Here is a 25,506-nt window from a genome sequence, read left to right on the forward strand (position 1 = left end):
GTGTGTTTATGTTTTGAGAGGATATGAAAAATGAGTTAAAATTCGTCTAAGTATAAAAGTCGCAGGTCTTAGATGTGGGAATTGCGAAATTGCGAACCCCGACCTCTGCTGGGTTGGGAAATGCGAAGAGAGGCTCGCATTTGCGAGCTGGGAATTGCGAAGAAAGGGTCGCATTTGCGACCCAAGGCTGAACAGGGGAATTTCGCATTTGCGATCGAAGCCTCGCATTTGCGAGCAAGACGCCCTGGGCTGGTTTCGTATTTGCGATCCAGCCTTCGCATTTGCGAGCGCCTGCAGGCCTGGGCACACCAGCTAAAATCTGCAACTTTCTAAGTCTAAAAATCCACCCCGTGGCCTATCCAAAACTCTCCCGAGCCCTCGGGGTTCCAAACCAAATATACACACAACCTCAAAAACATCCTACGGACTTATTTGTGTAATAAAATCACCAAAATAACATCATGAACATCGAATTAAACCTCAAGATCAATGAAATTTCTCAAAACTTCTTTAAACATCAAATTTTGCATTTAAGGTCCAAATCACGCCAAATGGATTCCGTTTCTTACCAAACTTCACAGAATTATCTTAAATCATATATAAGACCTGTACCGATGCCGGAACCAAAATACGGGCCCGATACCAACATGTTCTAATCAAAATTCATTTCCAACCTTTATAAACAATTTCAGAAAATAATTTTCTTCAAAATTTAATTTCTCGGGCTTCGGACCTCGGAATTCGATTTCGGGCATACGCCCAAGTCCCATATTTTCGTACGGACCCTCCGAGACTATCAAATCACGGGTCCGGGTCCGTTTATCCAAAACGTTGACCGAAGTCAAATTAATTCATTTTATAGTCAAAATTTATCATTTTTCACAGATTTTCACATTTAGGCTTTCTGGCTACGCGCCCGGACTGCGCATAAATCGAGGTGATGCTAAGAGAGGTTTTTAAGGCCTCGGAACGTAGAATTTCATTTTAAAAGAAGTGATGACCTTTTGGGTCATCACATGGATGCACTTCTCTTAATGGATTATGAGTTCAAATCTCATGTCACTCTTTTTTTTTACAACTACGCGCCCACGGGAGATGGACATGTCATGTGTCACTTTTTGCATATTAATTAAGTACTTCTTCTTTTCCTTTCTTTCTCTGTTTGATTTATTCTTTTAAAATTTCACGCATTGAAATTTCTATTATTCTTTTGTTACTATAAAATTTTATATGATTAAACAAAATGTGCATATCAAAACTAGTAGCAGTGAATGATGCATAGTCAATGGATTAAACTGATCCCAATATTTTGACTAGGGAGTAAAGAATACAGATACAAATGTAAGAAAATTACTATTTAAATATTAAATTTGAACTTATAATTCCAAAAGTATAGTGGATGCAATAGTAGAACTAAAGGTTGAATCCCTAAAATTTATATTTTGGATCCACTGCTTCGTAATAGTGCACCCATCCTCCCAAATTCTGGATCCTTGTGACAAGGATCCTGAGTCCCGGTCATATGTTTTTTTTTCTTTTCAAAGAATAACCAATTTTCACAAGATATTATATTAAATTAGTAAATATAAAAATACATAGTTTTCCCTCATATTTATTACTCCATCTGTTTTAATTTAAATGACACACTTTCCTTATTAGTCCGTTTAAAAAAATGATACATTTCTATAATTAGAAATAATTTAACTTTAAACTTTTCATTTCACTCATTTTACCCTTAATGAGAAGCTCTTATAGCCATACAAATATCATAGCTCTATTAAGCTTTTGCCCCTTAAATTTTTAGCATCACATATTTCAAAAATATTCTTTTTTCTCTTAAATCTTGTGTCAAATAAAACTATATCATCTAAATTGAAATGGAGGGAGTACTTACTTAATTATAGTTAAATAATTTATATTTTCACCTAAGAGTGAGAAATGACGAGAACATTGAGCCAATAGACATGCGGGCTCTTGAACACGTGTAATCCATTATTAATCCCTCACCACTTCCCCAAAGTACCTCTTTCCTCTCCGTTTCCTCATTCAACTTCGTTTTCTCCTTTCTACCCCTCCGTTCTCTACCACCACACACCGTAAAAGAATTTTTTTTTTTAAAAAAACACAAAACAGTTACAGCCGCAAGATCAGAAATTCAGTAGCTCACAACACAACTGAAGAAAAAATCAATCGCATCAATTCAGCTGTTTCCGATCCATTTGGAGCCGCCGATGACGTCAAAAGTTACAGAGAGGATTGAACTGGCGAAGCTTTGTAGCTCCAAGGAATGGTCCAAAGCAATTCGAATTCTCGATTCACTTCTTGCTCAGAGTTGCGTCATTCAAGACATCTGGTCCGCTATTTTTTATAACCTTTTTTTAATTTGAATGAGCTTTATTAGATTTTTGGAGATTTATGAATGAGCTGATTGATTTTCTGAATAAAAAAATGGGTCAATTTGTTTCAGTAACCGAGCATTTTGCTATAGTCAATTGGAGCTTCACAAGCATGTTATTAAGGATTGTGATAAGGCACTTCAGCTCGATCCTAAGCTTCTTCAAGCTTACATACTTAAAGGTTCTCTTCATTTTCCCTTGCATTTCCAATTAACTGCTTTTACGGCGTATTTAAAGAAAAAAAGCCTAAGAAATTCTAGAGCTTTGCGATTGCATTTGGAATGTTAATTTTGGATATGGATATATTCTGGTATGGCATCGTTATCGAGGCTGTGAAGTCAACTGTTGTAGAGGTTCTTTTTGCAATATAGATGATGGGCTAGATGAAACACTTGTAAAGCTTGTGAACTGTTGCACCTCTCGAGTGATGCCCTATTATTGACAATCACTTTCACGTACGCGCCAAAGTAATGGTTAGCTTATAATTTCAAAGCTTGATTGAGGTTGAGAAGGTCATATTGAACTTGCATTCTGTATCCTGTAGTGGTTTTGGATTGTATTTTGGAAATGATTTAACTTTTACACTGTCTGGTTGGGATAAAAAGGGAAGGGTTGGAAAATAAAGTAGGGCTTACGAATTATTCTCTCACCCTGGTAGGATTACATAAAGGAGATATTTATGTTACCATCCAAGATTTAGTGGAAGGAGGAAAAATATATTTAATTGTCGTCCTAATTTTGTTAGTCATATTTCCTTCCTTTGATATCGTGGGATATCGAAAAAATCTTATCAATTGTGAGAAAGAGAAGTCATAACAAGGTTTCCGAAGTCATAACATGGTATCCGGAGGTGAACTAGCGTTAGAGTAATTGTCAAAATGTACAAAGCAAATGACCCACAAACCAATTTAACCTTAGAAGCTCGACCAGGGTGCTTTGGCCCCCTCAACGCCGGCGTACAAGCTGACGACGACAATTAGTTCCAGGTGGAGAGTAAATTGATGTGTTTCCCTTTTGCTTCTTTCCTTGGACCAAACATAGTGTTGCGATGAAGTTCAATGCATGAATAGGGCGTGCAAAACACTTCATAACAGTTTGTATGGTTTCCTAGTTTGAACTCACCACGTTGGTAGTTGATTCCCTAATTTTCTCAGTGATTGGACCAATTAGAAAGGAAAAAAAAAGTAGATTTCTAGAGGTGTGATCGGAGCTGGTCTTTATGCGTTAACCGTCTTATGCATCTGTGGAAAAACCTTATTTACACAAGTGCATTATATGTTAAACTGATAAAGTAAATAACTTCCAACAGGTCACTGAGAATAATTGGAATGGAAGTGTCATTTGCTGCTACCAATATGGATCTTACTGTCAGGGGCGTACGCAGGAATTTTTGTAAGCGGTGTCGAAATTTATAGAAGAACTGGAATATAACTTTGATTATCGTACTTTTAGACAAAGAAGTAGCCTTAATCTATTGGTTTTGTTGAGTCTTAAGTTAGAAAAGGTCCTGAGTTCAATTCTACTTCATCACAATTTTTAACCACAAAGGCTCTCTCAAATATTTGCAAAAGAAAAATGTGCTAGTTGAGATTTGGACCTTTGACCTCTTAGAGCAAAATCAAGCACATAACCAACACATCAAGACACAATTTATGTCAAGTGGTGTCATTTTTTCCTACTTATCCGTTTCCGTACAGTATTAATACATATATTTAGTAAAAACTTTCGACGAAGCGGTGTCGCGCGACACCTCTTCGGTAAGCGTGCATCCGCCCCGTGCTTACTGTCTCAAGATTCATACATTCAGAGGCAGATGGTTGAATTCTAAGAGGCGCATCATTCTTGGCATACATAAAAAGGGCAGCCCCGTGCACTAAGCTATGCACGGGGTCCAGGGAGGGAGGGATGGAACCATATTGTGTCTATTCTACGCAGCTTTACCTTCACTTTCAATAAAAAGGCCGGTTCCACTGCATAAAGATGTGACACTAGTATCACAGCAGCAGCTCTTACTGTTAGGTCACGTAAAAGATCAAATACATTTTTGTCTCTTGTGTGTAACTAAGCCCTTGAAATGAAGCTATATATCTGTATTGACAATTATTCTCTAGTGTGACTTCTGTGGATTTTCCCTAGATGTGGTTCTAGCATATGCTGCAGAAATTTCGATGTTCTTAAAGCTTGAAAAAACTGGCAGTTTTATGCTAAACTGATTTTGAGTTTGAAGTATAATGTGACGAAGTTACTTGTCATTTAGGACGTGCATTTTCTGCTCTTGGTAAGAAAGAAGAAGCTCTTCTAATTTGGGAGCAAGGGCATGAACATGCAGTTCATCAGTCTGCAGACTTAAAGCAACTATTAGAGCTTGAAGAGCTGCTCAAAAATGCGAAGCAGAATATCACTGCTGCCACCAACAATCATTCTGTGGAGTCATCTGGTCCTGAATCCAATACTGGGCCTCTGCTTTGTACCAAATCTGCTGAAACTTGTGATATTGGTAAGGCCTCAGATAGAAAGCTCAAAGAATGCAGCAGCGGGATGTTGGTCAGCTGTGAGAAATCAAATGATAGTTCTGTTTTACAAAATTCCTCAAGTAATAATGCCAAAAAACATAAGAAGAGTGACCGTCAACCAAATGGATTGCATGAGAGACAAGCAAATGGAACCAAGAACAATTGCAAAAAGTTGGGTTATCCATCTCTGGTTTGCAGTGAATTAAGTGATATATCTGAAGACAGTAGGAAATCATCTGCTGTAACTAGTGAATCAAGTGAACAGTCAGAACCAAATGAGTTACAGGAAATTCTCTGTCAGTTGAATAATAAATGCGACGTTCGCCTTGAATTGACTGAAGAAGGCAAGAGAAACAAAAAATTCTGTGTTACCAGGATTAACAAGACCAAGTCAATTAATGTTGATTTTCGATTATCAAGGGGAATAGCACAGGTACACTGCCTATCTTGTGATATTAAAATGAAGACAGCACTAATTAGTTCATTGATTGATAATTTCTGCTAGTGCAGTTGGTTATTAATATGCTCTTCTTCTTTATTGAAATTCGAATAACGATAAATCAGCTGCAAGTCTCTAATTGTGCACTTATTTTGTACCAAATTAAGTAGGTCGGACAAGAGAAATCATTTTTTTCTTATTCTGCTATCTGCTAGGAACTGGGGGTACCATGCTATGCATAGACAAGATTTTCTACTGCAGTCTTCATGCCTGTTATGTTCACTTTGCCTATTTCAGTTGTAATTTTCTGATTACACTCCACTTTTAATTTTTTGTGAACTAAATTGGAAGATATTGCATTTGTGCAAGCTTGAGGCAACTAAGCTCTATTTTTAGAACTCCTATTTTTCAGTTGCTAGATTTTAATTTCTAAGCTTTTATTATTTGTCAGTGAGGATCCATCTAGCCGACCCCTACTTGCTTGGGACTGAGGCGTAGTAGTGGTAATTGTGTACTCTTCATCGTGTATTGAATGTCATTGGAAGTCTAAAACAACATTTCTGGTGATTTCAGGTTAACGACGGAAGATATGGTAATGCCGTGTCCATCTTTGACCAGGTTAGCATTAGCCTTACCGCTCTTAGTAGTTTACTAATTCTGCTGCTAGATGTAACTTGTGCTTTATTATGACTTTTTCATTTTTGATTTATGGATTCAACGGAAGACTTGTGTGTGGTATGATGAACTTAATTACAGAGCTTCTTCTCTTCTACCTAAAACACAGATACTAGAAGAAGATCCGACGTACCCCGAGGCACTTATCGGCAGGGGAACAGCGTTGGCATTTCAAAGAGAACTTGATGCAGCTATTGCTGATTTTGCCAAGGTTTGCATTGATTTGGCATATTGAGTACCACTTATTGTAATACTTCAGCTGCTGTTGTAATATTTTCTATCTGCCTTTCAGGCTATACAATCAAATCCATCTGCTGGGGAGGCATGGAAACGCAGAGGGCAAGCCCGTGCTGCTTTAGGTGAATCTGCTGAGGTATGAGCCTCGTATTTTGTCTATTTATTGAGCTGCCTTTTGTAGATTTTGAGAAGAAGAAAAGGCTTCTTGTATTTCTGTGTATGTTTACATCCCATGAGCAAGGGAATTTATACAAAGCTCCTAATGCTAATTAAGGAAATAAAATAAATCTATACAATCAATCCAGCTATCAAATAAAATAAAATTATATCTCCTAAATATAATCAATCTCCTGAAATCATGCTAATCAACACTCCTAGATCAAGTCTCCTTGAATCATGCTAATCAACACTCCCCCTTAAGTTGGTGCAAAGATGTTGCACATGCCCAACTTGCAGCTCAAAGTATGGAAAGTTCGCTTGTTGAGACCTTTGGTAAACACATCAGCTAGCTGTTTTTCCGATGGCACATGAAACAAACTCAAGACACCAGTTGTAACTTTTTCTTTGATGAAGTGGCGATCAATTTCCACTTGCTTTGTTCGGTCATGCTAGACTGGATTATGAGCTATTCGGATGGCAGCTTTATTGTCACAGTACAAGGAAAGTTTTCCTTTTTCATACAGTCTCAATTCTTGTAGTAGCTTTTGTAGCCAAAGCAGTTCGCAAACACCCTGGGCCATAGCTCTATATTCTGCCTCCGCACTTGATCTAGCAATTACACTTTGCTTCTTGCTTCTCCAAGTAACCAAGTTTCCTCCTACGAGCGTACAATAACCGGATGTTGATCTTATGTCATCTAGAGATTCAGCCCAATCTGTGTCTGTAAAGGCTTCTATTTGGAGGTGATCATGTTTGGAGAAAAGTAGACCTTCCCCTGGAGCAGACTTCAGATACCGCAAAATGTGAAAGACAGCTTGCATATGAGGATCTCGGGGATCACGCATGAACTGACTCACCAGCTATGTTGCTCGGACTCTCCGAAAATATCAATGAGTGCGTATCGGATCCTCCAAAAATACAATATTTTTGGAGGATCCAACATGGGTGCGGCAACTGTTTTGGAGAGTCCGCGCAATATAGTTCACCAGGCTAATTGAATAGGCTATGTCTGGTCTAGTGTGAGAGAGATAAATGAGTCTTCCAACCAGCCTATGATATCTCTCCTTATCAACTGATTCTCCAACTCCGTTTTGTAACTTGTGATTGCTTTCAATGGGCGATTCTGCGGGTTTGCAACCTGTCATACCAGTTTCTTTCAAAAGATCCAGAATATACTTCCTTTGAGAAATAAAAATTCCTCTTTTGGATCTAGCAACCTCAATTCCCAAGAAGTACTGCAATTTTCCTAGATCTTTGATCTCAAATTCATGTGCCAACAACTTCTTCGATCAAGACATCTCCTCTTTGTCATCTCCTGTCATTACTATGTCATCAACATAAACTATGAAAAGTGATTTACCCGTTTGATGTCTTATGAAGAGGGTGTGGTCAGCGTTGCTTTGTTGGTAACCGAAGGAGATCATTGCTTTGCTGAATTTGTCAAACCAAGCTTTGGGGGATTGCTTCAGTCCGTATAAGGCTTTCTTCAATATGCATACCTTTCCTTGACTCTGTGCAGTATCAAATCCAGGAGGAATCTCCATATACACCTCTTCTTCTAAGTCTCCATGAAGAAATGCATTCTTCACCTCAAACTGTTGCAAGTCCTAATCAAGATTAGCTGCACAAGATAAAAGAATTCTAATAGTTTTTATCTTAGCAACATGGGCAAATGTCTCTTGATAATCCACTCCATAAGTCTGAGCGAATCCCTTAGCCATCAATCTTGCTTTAAATCTTTCAATTGAGCCATCAACTTTGCGCTTCACAGTAAAAACCCATTTGCAGCCAACCAACTTCTTGTCTGGTGGTGAAGTGACAAGTTCGCATGTCTCATTTTTTGACCAGGTCTTCATTTCTTCAGTCATAGCTTGTTTCCATTTAGGATCTGCAAAAGCTTCCCTCCAATTCTGGGGAATAGACACAGAAGAAATAGACAAGGCAAAGACTCTATAGGAGGGAGACAAAGAATTATAGGATACAAAATTAGATAACGGGGGTTTGGTGGTGCAAGATCTGACTCCTTTTGTGAGAGCAATAGGTTCATCTAACTCATTAGGCAATGTAGATAACTAACCAGTAGAAGAAGGTTCAGCTTTGGTAGATTGCATGATGACTTCTTCTGCTCTATTTTTCCTTGAGTAAGTTTTCAAATCAGGCCGATCCAAATGCCCAATAGTCTCCCCCTGAATTCTTTCTCCAATTTCACTTTCCCCTGAGACAATGTCATCAAGAGGTCCAGTAATGGAACTAGGTAGAATCACGTCTTCCTCCTTACTGCTCTCTCCCTGAAGAGGTGATGAGGTAATATTGAAATAGGGCTCAGATTCTCGAAAGATAACATCCATGCTAACAAAAGATCTCCTAGAGGGAGGATGATAACATTTGTAATCTTCTGTGTCGGAGAATACCCAATGAAAACACACTTTATAGCTCTAGGATCAAGTTTCCCATTTCTAGTGTGGACAAAGCAAACACACCCAAACACCTTTGGAGGAACAATAAATTCATTCTTACCTTTTAAAGTTTCCAGAGGACTGAGAAAATTGAGGGGTTTAAGTGGCATTCTGTTGATAAGATAGGCAGCCGCTAGAATAGCATCCCCAGTAAGGTTTTGGTAAATGCATGGTGAACATAAGAGATCTTGCTACTTCTAACAAATGCCTATTTTTTTCTTTCAGCGATCCCATTTTGTGCACTATCCCATTGGACTCCAAATAAGCACCAAATCTTTTATTCATGTATTCGCTGCCATTGTCAGTTCTCAAGATTTTTATTTTGGCATCAAACTGAGTACAAATCATCTTATGAAATGACTGAAAAACAAGAGAAAATTTTACTTTTGGCTTTTAACAAATATACCCAAGTCATCCTAGTGCAGCAATCAATGAAAGTAACAAACCATCAACTACAAGACAAAGAAACAGTTTGGGTATGACCCCATACATCAGAATGAATAGTCATAAATGGAGTTGTGCTTTTATTATCACTCACAAGATAAGAGTTTCTAGTATGCTTGGCATATTCACACACATCACCGAACAAAGATTCAAATCGAGTCCTTGAAAACAAATCGGGATATAACTTCTTCAATACAAAGAATGATGGGTGTCCTAACCGTCTATGCCGTTGTATTATTTCTTGGTTGACATCCTTACTTCCCTAAAAAAATGCTTGACTAGAGTTTTGAATCCCATCTAACATATACAAGTCATCATGCAATCTACCACTGCCAATCCTTTTTCCTGTTTGAATATTTTGAAAAATACAATGATCGGGAAAGAACTCGATTTTACAGTTTAGAGCTTTGGTGATGGCACTAACAGATAAAAGATTGATAGGGAACTCAGGGACATGGAGCACGGATGATAGTTTAATATTAGGAGTACAAATGACAGAACCTGTTCCAGAGATAGGTGTTAAAGAACCATTGGCTATTTTAACATTATTTCCTTTGGGACACGGAGAATAGTTTTGAATGCCTTTAGAAGAGTTTGTCATGTGTCTATTTGCACCAGAATCGACAATCCAAGAATTAAAGTTATCAGCAAAGGCAGTACCTGATTGCACATAATTGGATGTGACAACATTAGTGGAGTCAAGTTTGGCTAAGAGGCGACGGAGAAGGTGAATTTCATCCGAAGACAAGATTTCTCCAGAAATCGTCTCCTTGAATGTCTCCATATTTCAGCCCAATCAGAAGGAAATCAGAAGGTGTTTGTGGTGCGGACAGCCAACAAGAGAGAGAAAACACGACCTCTTTGATAAAAGGGAACCCTAACTTACCTCAAAAAAGCAGCAATGGCTCTGATACCATGTAGATTTTGAGAAGAAGAAGGCTTCTTGTATTTCTGTGTATGTTTAGATCCCATGAGCAAGGAAATTTATACAAAGCTCCTAATGCTAATTAAGGAAATAAAATAAATCTATACAATCAATCCAGCTATCAAATCAAATAAAATCAGAATAAAATCAGATCTCCTAAATATAATCAAATCTCATGAAATCATGCTAATCAATACTCCTAAATCAAATCTCCTTGAATCATGCTAAGCAACACCTTTTGGGTTTTGTCATCAGGTATTCTTTTCTGTAATTTTTTTTGCAAGGTCAACTTTCATTCATTTCTCCGGTGGGTGTGATACACAATGTAAATGTGTGGAATTGCTGAATTGATCACTTGTGCTATCAATTTCTGAAGCTAATTGTTCATTAATAGCAAATCAGTCTCCATTTAGACCGCTAGGGCCATTATCAAGCTGCACTTGGAAATTTTCCTTCAGATTGTGGTAGCTTACAGGGTTAACGATGGAGATGAAATGGCTTCGGGTGGTCTAAGTAACACTCAAAAGTTTTCTTGAAAAAGCTTAACTTTTAATGTGAAGGTCGCTGTCTATCCTGAGAGTGTCTTTTCTAGGCTTGAGCTATATCACAGCTTATGGCCATCTTCCAGTAAAAGTCAATATCTAAAATGCAATCAGGATCATAGAATGGTTCAGCTGCATGCTTTTGATCATGGGAGTTTCTTGGTAGTCTATAACATAATTTAACTTTCTGATGTGTTCCATTTTAGTTTTTGTTTCCTCCAATGATCCCATGAAGAGTGATGGTAGTTATGGTTAAAGACTTATCACGCCCTAAAAGGTTTGGTTTCACAATAATAGTAATATGATTGATATTGATGTATCTAAATAAAATGATTTTTACCAGGCAATTGCAGACTTGACTAAAGCTTTGGAGTTTGAGCCAGACTCTGCCGATATCTTACATGAAAGAGGTGATTTACCCGGACTGAATTTTCGATTTACTATGAAAGATAGATCTGTGCTGTTAAAGTAGTTAGACATGATGTTCCTGTAAATATAACAGCATTCGAGGCATATTTACTTTCTGTAGTATTCTTTTTATGGCTGATAGATTATGCATGTGTCATTTGAAACTTCCAATGTATTAAGGCTCAGCCTATCTTTCTTACGGGACTGAAATTTTTTATTAAGGCCCATAGGTGGTTTCATCTTGTAACTGTTTAGCATCAGATGACCTTTGGCTGACTGTTTCACAATTACTTGAGATTTCAAAAAGGACCATTTCATTCGACTTGTCTCCGTTCAATCTAACATGGAAAGCACTAACTGACCTTAATTAGTGCAGGAATTGTCAATTTTAAGTTTAAAGATTTCAAAGCTGCTGTTGAAGACCTTTCTAGATGTGTAAAGTTTGATAAGGATAACAAATCTGCATATACATATTTGGTGAGTCTATGACCTTGAGTTCGGCTAATTGTTATAGAATGTGATAACCATGTTTATCGGCATGAGTTTGAGAATATTTTTGTTGGACAAATAATGATATAATGCTGGCGGGGAAAACTGGAAAATTATCAGGGCTTGGCCTTATCCTCTCTAGGAGAATATAGAAGGGCTGAGGAGGCACATAAGAAAGCAATCCAAATTGAAAGGAATTTCCTTGAGGCTTGGGCTCATCTAGCACAGGTATCTCTGAATATATACTGAATACTCTTAATCCTATTTTCCTGCCAAGTGGAATCCTAATACTTCTATTGGTACTGCTAGTGATATAGTCTTTTGATGGGTTCGCAAGCCCTAGAATAATGTGTTTGTGTGTTTTTTTATTTACAAATTTCAACTTTGTACGTGCTTTGGTGCAGTTTATATCGTTAATTTTTTCAAAGCCCAATTTTCATTTCTACTAGTATTTCTTTTTCAGATGTGCATGACTCTGGTCATTGATCTCATTGTTTCTGTTCTTTTCTTTTTTTTTTTAAATTATTTTCGATTTCCCTTTGTTTTGTTTGGTAAAATAAATACTTGCTGCCGCCAACAAGCTGTCGATGCTGGTCAAATTTGAATTTGTGTTTGCAAAAAGTATACCAAGGCGAGCGATTAGAATTGACTTCACTTTTTTGGAAACTTCTTCAAAATCAGTGGAAAATACTACGGGATATTATGGGAACAGTTTTAGTTGGAACGGAAGTAGAAAGTTTGAGGAAGTTTGTCCTTGTTTAATCATGGATTAAAACAAGATGAGGAAGTTGCCCCTTTGATTTAGAAAATTTCCCTTTTGTTTTCCCGCTTTCTTGTTTATATAGCCTCTTTTTTCATCTGTCTGTAAACCTGAAGGTTGAGGTAATATAAACTTCTCCATGTATGTTAAGAAATTCAAGAATCAAGATTTACACGGTAAGCAGACATTCAATTGCGTACAAGTGATAGAAGAGCCTTGCTCTCTTATAGATATTGTGTGACAGCGCTAACTTACAGTCTTGATTGGCGAAAATGTCTGCTAGATGTTGATCAATTAGCCTTTTGTTCAACTTCTGGGTTGCAATGCTCATTTATTGTAATAGCTTTTGTTGCATTTTCAAGTAGGATCTCCCCATTAGCTGGTAGATTCTTGATTGGTTTTGAGCTAAATCACTTAATTTAGATGTGGGCAAAACAATGAAATTTCTTTCAAGATATTATTCTAATGGTGTATAATTGAACCTTTATTTCGTGGTGGCAGTTATATCAAGACCTGGCAAATTCAGAGAAGGCCTTGGAATGCCTTCATCAGCTTTTGCAAATAGATGGGAGGTAATTACTGAGCATCTCATGTTGATATTTACATATTTTTCACTGATCAAAAAAAGGTTTACTTATTTTTTATTATCTGATCTTGAGTATTTGAACGGTGAAGTACATACTCTGTCCTTAAATCGGGAAATAGCTGATAATCCATCCTCTAATTATCCTTTTTCGCTGAAAGGTATGCAAAAGGATATCACCTGCGTGGGCTGCTACTTCATGGAATGGGAGAGCATAGGTACATATCTTATGTTCTTATATACTAAAGGCAGTAGAATATGCAATCACTATGGTATTGATTTGTGGGATTTTCCTTCTGAAAATTTTCACTGTCCTGTGTTTTCTTTTTACCTTTTTTCCATGTTTGCTTTATCATAATCCACTTTCACTGAAAGATGTAGCAGGGGTTAACTGCTTATATATACTGTTACAGGAATGCTATAAAAGATCTATCAATGGGGTTGGCTATTGATAGTGCAAACGTTGAATGCTTGTATCTACGAGCTTCATGCTATCATGCTATTGGAGAATATAAAGAAGCAGTATGAGAGCTCTCAAACTCATCTCTTGTGACTTTAAATGTTCATAATTATATAAGGTGCTTGTTGTCTCCATTTTCAGATTGTTGATTCTGATTTTGTGCTGTAGGTCAAGGACTATGATGCTGCTTTAGATCTTGAATTAGATTCTATGGAAAAGTTTGTGCTTCAATGCTTAGCGTTCTATCAGGTAATAACTTTTGGTATGCCAGACTTCCGTCATCAAGCTGGTTCATTCTTACGCCTGTTGCACTAATTTCTCTTTGCTTTTTAAGTATTGGCATCTTCATAACTGTCTAGATGGTACCTTGCTGGAATAAAAATCAATTGGACGAGGCAGACCTCAAATTTAAGATTTGTCTTTTTGGTTGGTTAGCCATTTTAGTAGTCGCAGTATTACACTTACTTCAGTTAGTAGTAAGAATATTTAGCAATGTTATATTTACCCTCATACTGTTCAAACAGTAGCGAAGTTTCTGAGTTCTGTCTGCTATTTTGTTCCCTTAAGCCACTGTTGGACGTCGAAGCAAGAGATGAGGGTGCAGGTGAAAAAGCCAAGCACGGCTTGGTTTAAGCTTGATTATGATTGAGTTTTTAGGCTGCTAGCAAGTTCAAACCTAGCATAAATGTCCCTACCAAAAGCTCAAGCTGACAGATACTAGCTTGCGAACTTAGTTAATTTGGCTGATGTTTTTCTCACTTTAGTATAATATATACGGTAAAATCCGTATTTTCTACCCTTACCATTTAATAATCATGTGCCAACTCTTTTCATCCTAGTTATGTGCTCCTCTTCTCCTTCCTCACTCTCTTGCAAATAACCTCCTTTCATAGATGCCGAGACCTCCTCGCTATTATCAAGAGTCACCAATTGATCTCTCTATCTCTGTAACTATTTCTCCATTTTCTGTTTCTGTTTGAATAGCTTATGTTTTACTTTTCAATATTTTTCTTTTGCAGAAAGAAATTGCATTATACTCAGCGTCAAAGATCACCAGTGAATTTTGTTGGTTTGATATTGATGGAGATATTGATCCGCTCTTCAAGGTAATGCCTAAAAAGGAATATAATGCTTAGTTAATCTATTTGAAGAGCCTGAGGATATATTTTGATAGCATCGCTCATTAGAAAAAAGAAGAAGGAAACATTCTGGTAGCAAGTGGACCACCTCGATCTGAGAGCAGCTTTATGATATAGCAAAAAGTACTATCTGGTGGGAATTACATAGAACTTTGAAGGTGTGCAGAGAACCGGGAGAATGAAGGAAGTTGAAAGAAATAAGGCCATACTGATTAGATTTGAATTGAATTCTAAGCTTCCCTGAATTCTCGTTAAAGTACAACTCTCTAAAAGCAGTAGTACGTTTCTCCATATCATTTAACATGCTCAACAACAACAACAACAACAACAACCCAGTATAATCCCACACGTGGGGTCTGGGGAGGGTAATATGTACGCAGACCTTACCCCTACCCCGAAGGGTAGAGAGGCTGTTTCCAGGAGACCCTCGACTCAAAAAGCAACCGAAACCGATATATTAGTACTATAAAAATGCATAATAAAATAACAGCAATACAATAATAGCAATACAATAAATATGAAATACAGAATACGACATACGAAAAAGATGACTGGTATGGTAAGACTAGCAGGTAAAGCCCTGCATCAATAAATGACCAATGACATTCTTAGTCTAACTCCTAACTGGCTAGTCTCACTCTATTGTGATGTAGAAATATTCACAACTCTCCCCTAACCTACAACCTTAATACTCGACCTCCATAATTCCCTGTTAAGGGCCATGTCCTCAGTAATCCGAAGTCGCGCCATGTCCTGTCTGATCACCTCTCCCCAATACTTCTTAGGTCGTCCTCTACCTCTCCGCATGTCCACTACAGCCAGTCGCTCACATCTCCTCACCGGTGCATCAGTGCTCCTCCTCTGAATATGTCCGAACCATCTGAGTCTTGCTTCCCGCATCTTGTCCTCTATGGGGGCCACGCCCACCTTCTCTCGAATATCTTCATTCCTAATCTTATCCATTCTTGTATGCCCGCACATCCACCTCAACATCCTCATCTCCGCTACTTTCATCTTCTGGACGTGTGAGTTCTTTACCGGCCAACATTCAGTTCCATATAACATGGCAGGCACTTTCATTTAACATGCTCATTCACTATTATTTGGCATTTGTATGCATTCACGTTAACAGTCTTATCTTGGGGGTCTAAAGTGGTAAATACCTCTATGAAGTGAACTGTCACCTGAAAAGTGCATTTGTTGGCAGTGAATTCCTTATCTTAAAAGTGATTTATTTCCACTTACTTTGTGTTCTTATGCTTCTTTCTTAATTCTTCCCTTTTCCTTCTTTCTGTTCTCAGGAGTATTGGTGCAAAAGGCTGCACCCAAAAAATGTGTGTGAAAAGGTCTACAGGCAACCTCCGTTAAAAGAATCTTTGAAAAAAGGAAAGCGAAGAAAGCAAGAATTTACTTTCACCAAGCAAAAAACTGCCCTTCTACAGGCTGCAGATTCTGTCGGCAGCAAGATCCAGTATCATTGCCCTGGTTTCTTGCATAATAGGCGCCAGGTAATTCTAAAAGAGTTAAATCTTTAGTTAACTATCATTTTTTTTTAATCCAGGCGTTCTACGTTTTCCTTGAGAAACCAGGTTGTGATTTCCCATTGCTTTTAGATACCTTTTTATGCTATGCATTCACATCTATGCTGGAGTTTTCTTAGATAGATGATGAGAGAATTGAAGGAAAGGATGCAAATGTTATCAGAAGCTTTTGTTTGTGTTGGAAGCCTTTTAATTGGGGCATTTGGGACTAATATGCAAATACAAAGAGAAAGTTCTTGTTACAAGAATGATGTCTTTATTTTCACACTCGAAGTTTTCTCTCCAGCTTCTGCTCTACACACTCCGTGTTTTCCATTCCTTGATTAGTCATATTCCATGAAAATATTAAAGAACACATCTCAAATGAGATAATGTTTCTATGGTTATCTTTCATCAGAAATATTTTCACTATCTGTAGACTAGTGTTCTATCTTCTCCGTTGCACAGAAAACAAAATTTAGATCTTAAAGAAAAATTTAACATTTTATACTTCACCGTTTGAATGATAACTTATCTATGTGGCCTAGTGGTCAATGAAGTGGGTTGAGAACCATGAGGTCTTACGTTCAAATCCTAGCAGATGCAAAAACACTAGGTGATTTCTTTCCATATGCCCAAGCCTTAGTGACAGAGTTACCCGGTACCTGGTAGGAGGTAGCAGGTAAACTGTGGAATTAGTTGAGGTGCGCACAATCTGGCCGGAACACTATGGTTATCCCAAAAAAGAAAAAAAGATTAAGATCACTGTCAAGTCTACATTTCTAGTGAAACAAATGTCTAAAATGAATAACATGCAGCTAATAAAAAATACTTACAGATGTGAAGATTTCCACTGAATAATGTTAAAGTAAAAATTGCAAAGTTTAGAAATTCATCTAGTACAAAAAGAGATGAAGGCAACTTATAGAGTAAAAGCTGATATAACAATCCTCATTGTTGCTGCAAAGCATCTGCCAAGTCATCCCGAGGAAAAGAGAGAATAGGGGAACTACTTTTCCTTGTCCTTTATTCCCTTCATTTTTGAGTTGACCACTTAACCATTTCTTTAACAAAAAATGATACTTTAAAATGTTCTATTATTCTTTTAGCTCGTATATCTAAGCACCACTGAATTAGTTGTACTAGATGTTTTCTCGTCGCAAAAAGTTAAATGTTGATTTGGTTCTGGCTCTTTGACCAATGAAGGGTCTTCTGCATTGGCATAGGCATGTATAGCATCATAACTATTGGTGATAAATGAGTAATGGAAAACAGACATCAAATATTAAATGCTAATTACTAGAAATCTGAGCAGAGCAGAAACTATAAATATACATGAATTATTCAAGACAATGAGTTCTGGGAATAAATTTTAATAGATGAAGTGATTGGTTTCCTAAGTAACGCCTGGCTTTCAAAGCACCACTTCACCATAATTCACAATACAGACCTGATAAGGAATAAAGCTTCCAAGAATATTGGCAACTTTAATCCTCAACCTCCTAAAATTCAGACAATCTCCATCCCGTCATACCTTTGATACTGTTATATATCAAAATGGCTTGTAAACTGCTTGAGTTATTCTCTGGATGGAGGAACAAATAACTATTGGAGCAGTTTGAGGTGGCATTCCGCATCATTTGCTTTGTCCAGACGCCTTACTTTAGGCTGTAAGTTCAATTGATACATGATGCAGTGAGGGTGGTTAAACATTTAGAAGTTTATTTTGTTCTACAGGCCATGTCTATGATTGATCCTGCCTCACTTTTGGAGGAGACGACTTATATGAAGCAGTTGGGCTTCAGACTCTAATCGTGTATGTTGTGGGACAATTACCTTTGTCATCTGTGATGCTCTTTGTAGTTATTTGGATGAGTTAGTTTGTGCAATGGTAGTACACTGTAGTATTAGGTTTGTGCCTTTCCATACCTGTGTTGCTTTTCCATGATCAAAATTTCGCCTTTAGACCTAATGATTGACATTCTTTTCTTTTTGCAATTTTTATATGATATAAGTATGTTGATTGCAGATGATGAGTTCGTAATTTTTTGTGAAAGTAGACACTATCTTTTGTTATTTGATATGTTATTCATATGCTGTTCTTTTAGCTACAAACATGCTTTGTGCATTGTTGTTATTCTTTCATCCAAATCTGAGAATATTTTTGCAATTATCAGCACCGAATGGCCGGATTAGCTGCTATTGAGATAGCACAAAAAGTCTCAAAAGCTTGGCGTGCGTTACAAGCTGAATGGAGAAACTCAACTAAAGGCACAGCAAAGTCTGGGAAGAGACTCAGGAGAAGGGAAAAAGTAAATTCACTTAGTGTAAACAGAGGTGGAGCTGGTTGTAGCACTAGCAGTTCCTCAGAAACATCTACTTCATACAGTTTGATTGACGATAGATCAACTGGGCGTTCTACAATGTCATGGAACCAGTTGTATTCATTGGCTGTCAAATGGAGACAAATATCTGAACCATGTGATCCAGTGGTGTGGATTAACAAGTTAAGGTAGTCCATCTTGTTTTCCCTTATTCCCTTAACCGAGCGTTAGTGTACTGAATTTTATTTAGCTATTAAAGGTTATTTCTATACTTGGTCTCAGCATTTTAACAAATACATTTTCCAAGTTCTTTTTGAATTTAAGTGCATAAAGATTATTAAAATAAGTCGCTTCGCCTCGAGCATGAAAACCCCCCTCAACTTGCTTCCCTCAATTCTTTTAGTTCTACGTTCCAGCTCTTTTTTTATTGGTGGTGTTGTACTTCACTCTCATATGGAGTACTCGTTGATTTGTGATTTTTATTATAACTTTTGACTTACCAAAAGAAAAAAAAGGATTGCAGTATATAAGATACTTGAAGTTTGGTGGTTGCAGCTTCTGGAGCTATTCAAGAAACTAGACCAAAACCAAATCCGAACACTCTTGTTGGTTCTTTTGGTACTATCATCTATGTATCTTATATGGAAAAGGTCCTGATTTTAGTCTTATGCGTCAATATATGGATGGGATCCACATTATATTTGCTCAATCTCTATGTAGCATGGGTATGTATATGAAAACTGTACTTTGTTTGAGTACAATTCGAAAATGAACTTTTTTGAAACCACAGGCATCATTTTTTTTCCGCATTATACATTTACATTCTAAATGATATTTTAAGAAGCATTATGATTATTGAAGACAAAAGTGGAAAAGTCAAAATGGTTAGCTTCATTAGTGAAATTGCCCAGTCATTATTTAAAACTGTAAAAAGAGGAATTTTGCTGCATTCCAGACTTGGTTGACCAAATTTTCTTAATGACTAAGTTAAAACCATAGTTTAAAGCTGTGTTTTGGCCCCAAATGTTTGCAATTCAACCCAAAGGTACCTTATTTTTTTAATAAGGCTATTTGTAAGTAAAAAGTTTGAAAATATTGATTATTTTTTAAATCATACGGTGCTGTATCCTATGTGAACCCTCAGCGTATCATATCAGATACTGTATGTGTACCCACACACCGTCCAAATTCACTCGTAGGAGAAAATTTAGAGATGCACTTGTTTGATGGTATTTAAGGTAGATTCTTTGTATTGTTCCACATTTGTTGCTTATTCACATTTTTTTGACAACCATGGTGTCCGGGCCAGCTTGCGCGCACCTGATTAATTCCACGGGATACCTGCTACCTCCCACCAGCAACAGGTACTAGGTAACACTGTCCACCAAGGCTTGGATATATCGGAAGAAATCCGCATAGTGTTTTTGCCTCCACTGGGATTTACTGCTTATTCACATATTAGACGAGAGAACATGTTCTCTCTGACACCAGCGAGAAGGACCGTGTTTGACGGAAAGACTTTTCATCTATGCTTCTCAAAGTCCAAGTCTAATTTTTAATATGTTGCTTTATCTTTACTTTCTGCTGAGATTCCCGTCTTTTTGCGTAGTGAGGAATTCAATTCTGGATTTGGGTCCAACACTCCTCTTGTTCTCGGTCAAGCCAAAGTTGTTCGCTACTATCCCAATTTTCAAAGGTAATTTGCTTAACATTTCTGATTAAGTATAGGTGTATTTCTCTACTGTTTTTTGGGTGTAATATGACTGTTGCAAATGATACTGATGCCATGATTGACCTTTTGAGCTTGTTACACTGCTTGTAGTTGATGCTACTCTTGTAATTACTTTACAGTACCTTCTTGCTGCTGTCCATCACATCAATAAATTGCTTTTTACGGTCAAATAGCTTAACCTTTCTGATTTGTATTAGCTCCTTCTCAAGGTTCTTATTGTCTGTCAATGTTCAGAACCTTGACTGTTGCCAAGGCTGTTATTAAGGAGAAGAAATCAGTGTTCAACAAGGAAGACAAGATAATTGATCTTTCTGAAGAGCGGAAATTGCAGGAAGTGAGTTTTTTTGCTTATGACCTTAGTTCAATCTTCTGCAATGTTGTAACTTTTGCACTTGTATAGTTTTTGGTGGTTGATAATTGGTTTTCTTGGTTCTTGTCAAAATACTAAGTATATAGCATCTCCATGACAATAAATCCAGCAAGTTGAGAAATCTTTATTAGCTGATTTTATATTGGTCACATTTCTTCCTTAGATGTATCTGAATGGCTCTCTAAAATCCAACTAATAGTACCTTCCGTCCAAATATTTTAAGATGGAAAACTGTAAATGCAACTTCATGTGGCCCTATGAAACTTGAAACTGGCTGCTTATTAATCTCTTCTTTCTCAGTATCACTATCCTTTAGGGAGCTTTTTTGTGTTCTCACCTTTTAGATGTCCACTTGCTAGGATTAAAACTTTTGTTGCCATGCTTTTTTTTTTTCTTCTGGGTGTTAATTAACAGCTGTGCTGTACTTTGCAGATAATGACTGCAGAATCCAGCTCTGATCTTCACAGAGTTGTTGGTCAAGACTTTTGGTTGGCCACCTGGTGTAACAGTACGGCACTTGAAGGGTACTTTTTTTTAAATTTGTAGTCCTCTTTATACTGTATAGCAGCATGTCACTCTTGAATAGTTTCTCTCACCAGGATCTTCTTCTAATTTTCCCTCCTTTCTTATTGATTGATCAGGAAGCATCTTGAAGGAACAAGGATCACTCTTATGAAAATGTAGAACACCATCTAACCTTATTGGAATTCAACCTTTTGTGTGTGGAGAGGGAGGGGGTGACTTGAGTAAATTATTGCTTATATTAGTTCAATTTTTCTTACTGCTTGTCAACTCTTATTGTTCCTTCCAGGGGTGAGATTGGTTACGACTTTGCAATTAGAACACCTTGTACACCTTCTAGATGGGATGACTTTGATATGGAGATGACATTCGCCTGGGAGGTATCCCCTATTTTTACCTAGAAAGTCATTTTCTGCTGCCAGGACATAGTTTTTGGACATTTAAAAGCAATTTAACATGAATGTAAGACAGTCGACATATAATTACTTTACAGTGCAATTTTGCATAGTATATTCATCTTGTGCCTGCGAAGAGATTGGTCAGTGAAGTCTTACAATAAGCCTATATTAGTCATTGGGAATGTTCTCATTAGACTACTCACTTTTAAGAGATTCATCCATCCTGTGCCTGCCCAGAGAGTGGTCAGTGAAGTCTTACAATTAAGCCTATATTAGTCTGCTCGAGAATGTGTTCATTAGACTCACTTGTATAGGAGTCTCTCTCTATATATATAGCCACACCCTTGATAGGAAGGTGTGGAGATCGAAGATTAGGGTACTAGGGTAGTTAGTTTAGTGTTCTCCCTGTCATACCAGTAGTATTAGTACGTACTTTAGTATTCTGTTGGCATTAGATTTCTATGACTACCTGTCATTTCTTTCATTGTGGTCACCTGATTATTTGGTTGTTATTTGTGCTGCTTTTACATGGCTTCTCACTGTTGCGCTTCTTGTTTTTCTCTTCTTTAACGTGGTGCTTATGCTTCTCTGAGCCGAGGGTCTATTGTACCTCTCTATCTCTACAAGGTAGGGGTAAGGTTGCGTACACACTACCCTCCCCAGACCCCCACTATGTGGGATTATACTGGGTGCGTTGTTGTTATATATAGCACGGCCACATATGTCAGCTGTAGTAATGAGCCTTTTCCAGCCTAAGACATTTCTAAAAGTAATCATTATAACTGAGAAGATCCTGGGTTTTTGCGAGTATCATTGTCGTGATGGTTTGGTGTATATTTCTTGCTTGAACATGTTCATAGACCTACTATTTTAGGCTTTATGTATGCCCATTCATTTGCAATTATTGCTTACTTCGGTTTGTGTAGTTTACTTTGTCTTCCCTTTTCTTCTCTCTATTGGTTCTTGAGACACATGTGCGCGGCTTCTGTTTGGGATTTAAATGATAGTGTTCTAGTTAACTTAGTAGAATACAAAATGGTTGTGCAGGCGCTTTGCGATGCTTACTGTGGTGAGAATTATGGGTCAACAGATTTTGATGTGCTTGAAAATGTGAGAGATGCAATCTTAAGGATGACATATTACTGGTAAGGCATATTAACTTTTTGATTGTTTGATCTCAAGGGAAGTGTAGGCTTAAATTTGGCTGATAATTGTTGCAGGTACAATTTCATGCCGCTTTCCAGAGGAACTGCTGTTGTTGGGTTCATAGTTTTGCTTGGATTACTCCTAGCTGCTAATATGGAGTTCACAGGAAGCATTCCAAAAGGTCTGCAGGTGGATTGGGAAGCCATCCTGGAGTTTGACCCGAGTTCTTTTGTAGATTCTGTAAAGAGGTGGTTGTACCCATCTCTCAAAGTCAGCACATCCTGGAAAACTTACCCAGATGTCACATCAACATTTGAGACAACTGGATCAGTTGTTGCTGCTCTGAGCTCCTATTCAGACTGAAGGAAATACGTCATTTATTGGTAAGTCGCTTTACATATGCAGGAAACAAATTTCTCTACTCTGTTCTGGCTGGATTTTTAAGTTTGCTGTTTGTAGTTCAGCAAAATGTGGAGCACGTCCTTGTGTGTATTGGTTTTCCTCGTATTTCACCTCTCCAATTTTAATATTCAATTTTACTAAGACCATGCACTTGACAGAGGGGCAGATTCTTAATCGACTCGACAAAGAGGCGCGTGCACAGTACACTTCAAATGAGGTTCTTCTAGTCTTTTAGGCCACCAGCACCGTAGGCTTGAAGCGTTGGTGGCTACAAAGACTAGAACCGTCATTTGGGGGCTGTGGTGCTAAGCATAAGGATTGTTCAGTCAACTGGATGTTTTTGGTCTCTGTCAAGTGTAGTGTCATTAGAATGAAAATCGAAGGAAATTACTTAAAATTTAAGTGGTAAAAGTATGGGGTACAGTACTAGCACATTAAACCACAAGGACATGAATGCTATTTGGCTTTGGTAGGGCAAGGTTCATGAGCCCTAAAGCTGCTCTTAACTATTTCTGAGTTTTGCAATTCTTTTTATTGGGGAGAACAATGTGAAATGTTTCTACTAAATGTGAGGTTGCAATTACTTTAGTGGATTACCCCTTTTTGACATCTTAACTTTCCCATATATTCCCTGCAAATAGGTTTCATCTGAGATAATTTTTCTGGAGGAATTTCACTGGTGCATTACCGGACTTCTTGATCCTGTAACGGATGAATTGAGGCGAAAGGTTTTTACATTATTGCCATAGTCCAAGTGTACCATTACTTGTGAGATGTTGTATATTTGTTGTATTGTGTATGATCTACCACCTCATTTTTCCTTTCTTTTAGATTTCAGGATGCTTATTTAAAAAGAATAATAAATGGGTCTTCTAGTCTCTGTTTTCTCTGTATTTTGTGTTTCTATATACAGTTAGAAGGGCCGGTTTCTTCTCTAGTTTGCAGGGTGGTGATGAATGAATTAAGCGCCTTTTTTTTAACGTAAACTGAGCTGCAATTTGGTGGATAAGCGCACAGAGAAGTTTACTCCATTGATACAGTACTTGATGGATAAGCGCTTAATGTATAAAACTAGACCTCTTTTGCCCCAGTGCCAACGTTACTCTACCATTTGGTATGCATGCTCAACGCACAAATGTGTATTTTCAGAATTCCATACCCTAGTTTTGTATTGTCTTCTGGTTTCCTAAAGCTGGAAACAAACATTTTATTTTGGTGAGGAAGGAAGAGTATAGAAAAGCTTTCTGGTCTATGGTTTGCAACGAGAAACAGGATGGAAAATGATATAGCGTAAAGCAATTTCTTTTTGAGCCCACACCCTTAGTTGAATGAGAAGAAAATATATTCCAAATTTATTCAGGAAAAAGATATTTTCTTTAAAGAGGGAAGAAAAATACAGAAATGAGTCGTATCGGATAGTTGTAAAGCGAGATGCAATAACTACCGATGGACCAAAAATTAAAGAAAAACTGTATTCTCCATTAAGTAAATCTATCTATCTATCTATGTTATAAATATATTATATTATACTTATCTATTTTCTCAGATTTTTGGGGCTTTTTCATACTATTCCATTTTTGCTTTATTTATTTTGCTTTAACAAGCCCAAAAGTCGTGTCACTTCATGTCAATTAATAAAAGAAACTGTCAAATGAATGGATGTTACCCTTTCAGCCATCCATATTCCTCATTTATGGAGCTTCGAACAATCACTGCAGTTTTAAATAACAAATTGTTATAAATATATTATATTATGGTTGTTCATTTAGTACTCCATTGTAAATAAGCTTCCTGAAGAAGCTTATCCATATGGGACTCCGCCGTAAATATGTTTGTCTATTTAGTACTCTATTGGAAATAAGTCTCCTGAAAAAGCTTAGCACTTCGGTACCCGATTATGGATAAATATTACCTCCGGTAGAAGATTATTCATACCAGGTATAATAAGCTTATCCTTTCGATATTTCGTTATGGATAAACATTACCTCCGGTGGAAGATTATCCATACTGGGTACAATGAGCTTATCCTTTCAGTACTTCGTTATGGATAAATATCACAGCAGCTTGCAGTAGCAGCTTACACAGGACACAGAAGCTTGTAGTAGCAGCTTATATATCAGCTTCTTTTCTTCTATAAATGGAAGAGATTTCAGTTCATTATGTACATCAGTTTGAATTCGAATAATATATCAGTTTCTCTCTATACTTGTCTTTACTTTACAGTCTTTATTTTATAACACGTTATCAACACGAGACTCTACCATCTCGAGCAAATACTTGGAAAGTATGAGAGAATATGGATAATCCTCAAATTATGTTTGGATCAAAGACAAATCATGAAGATATTTGTGTTATTGATAGTGGAACAACTCATGCCATATTCAAGGATCAGAAATACTTTTCTTATTTTGCATAAGAAAAAAACAAATGTTTCAACAATTTTTGGTAATATAAGTTTGATTGAAGG

General features: G+C 37.3%; 1 protein-coding gene across 1 annotated transcript; it reads left to right on the forward strand.

Moving 5' to 3' along the window:
- Positions 1-2,021: 2,021 nt before the first annotated feature.
- LOC107800615 (suppressor of RPS4-RLD 1) lies at positions 2,022-23,917 on the forward strand. The gene is made up of 24 exons (XM_016623814.2): positions 2,022-2,353; positions 2,468-2,577; positions 4,654-5,342; positions 5,922-5,966; positions 6,133-6,234; positions 6,316-6,396; positions 11,130-11,196; positions 11,571-11,671; positions 11,804-11,911; positions 12,945-13,015; positions 13,188-13,244; positions 13,440-13,548; positions 13,655-13,735; positions 14,506-14,592; positions 15,927-16,133; positions 18,323-18,657; positions 20,079-20,165; positions 20,436-20,535; positions 21,004-21,095; positions 21,213-21,251; positions 21,383-21,473; positions 22,539-22,636; positions 22,712-23,020; positions 23,681-23,917. Exons 1-23 carry the CDS (start codon positions 2,232-2,234, stop codon positions 22,998-23,000), a joined length of 3,168 nt encoding a protein of 1,055 aa, XP_016479300.1. The 5' UTR covers positions 2,022-2,231; the 3' UTR covers positions 23,001-23,020; positions 23,681-23,917.
- Positions 23,918-25,506: the final 1,589 nt, after the last annotated feature.

The sequence above is a fragment of the Nicotiana tabacum genome, chromosome 3 (assembly GCF_000715075.1).
Source record: "Nicotiana tabacum cultivar K326 chromosome 3, ASM71507v2, whole genome shotgun sequence".
NCBI classification, from domain to species: Eukaryota; Viridiplantae; Streptophyta; class Magnoliopsida; order Solanales; family Solanaceae; genus Nicotiana; species Nicotiana tabacum.

Coding starts and splice junctions, on each gene's coding strand:
- LOC107800615 (XM_016623814.2), top strand. CDS start 2,232: ATGACGTCAAAAGTTACAGAGAGGATTGAACTGGCGAAGCTTTGTAGC. Junction 5,967..6,132: donor CCGTGTCCATCTTTGACCAG/GTTAGCATTAGC, acceptor CCTAAAACACAG/ATACTAGAAGAAGATCCGAC. Junction 20,166..20,435: donor TACTATCCCAATTTTCAAAG/GTAATTTGCTTA, acceptor GTCAATGTTCAG/AACCTTGACTGTTGCCAAGG.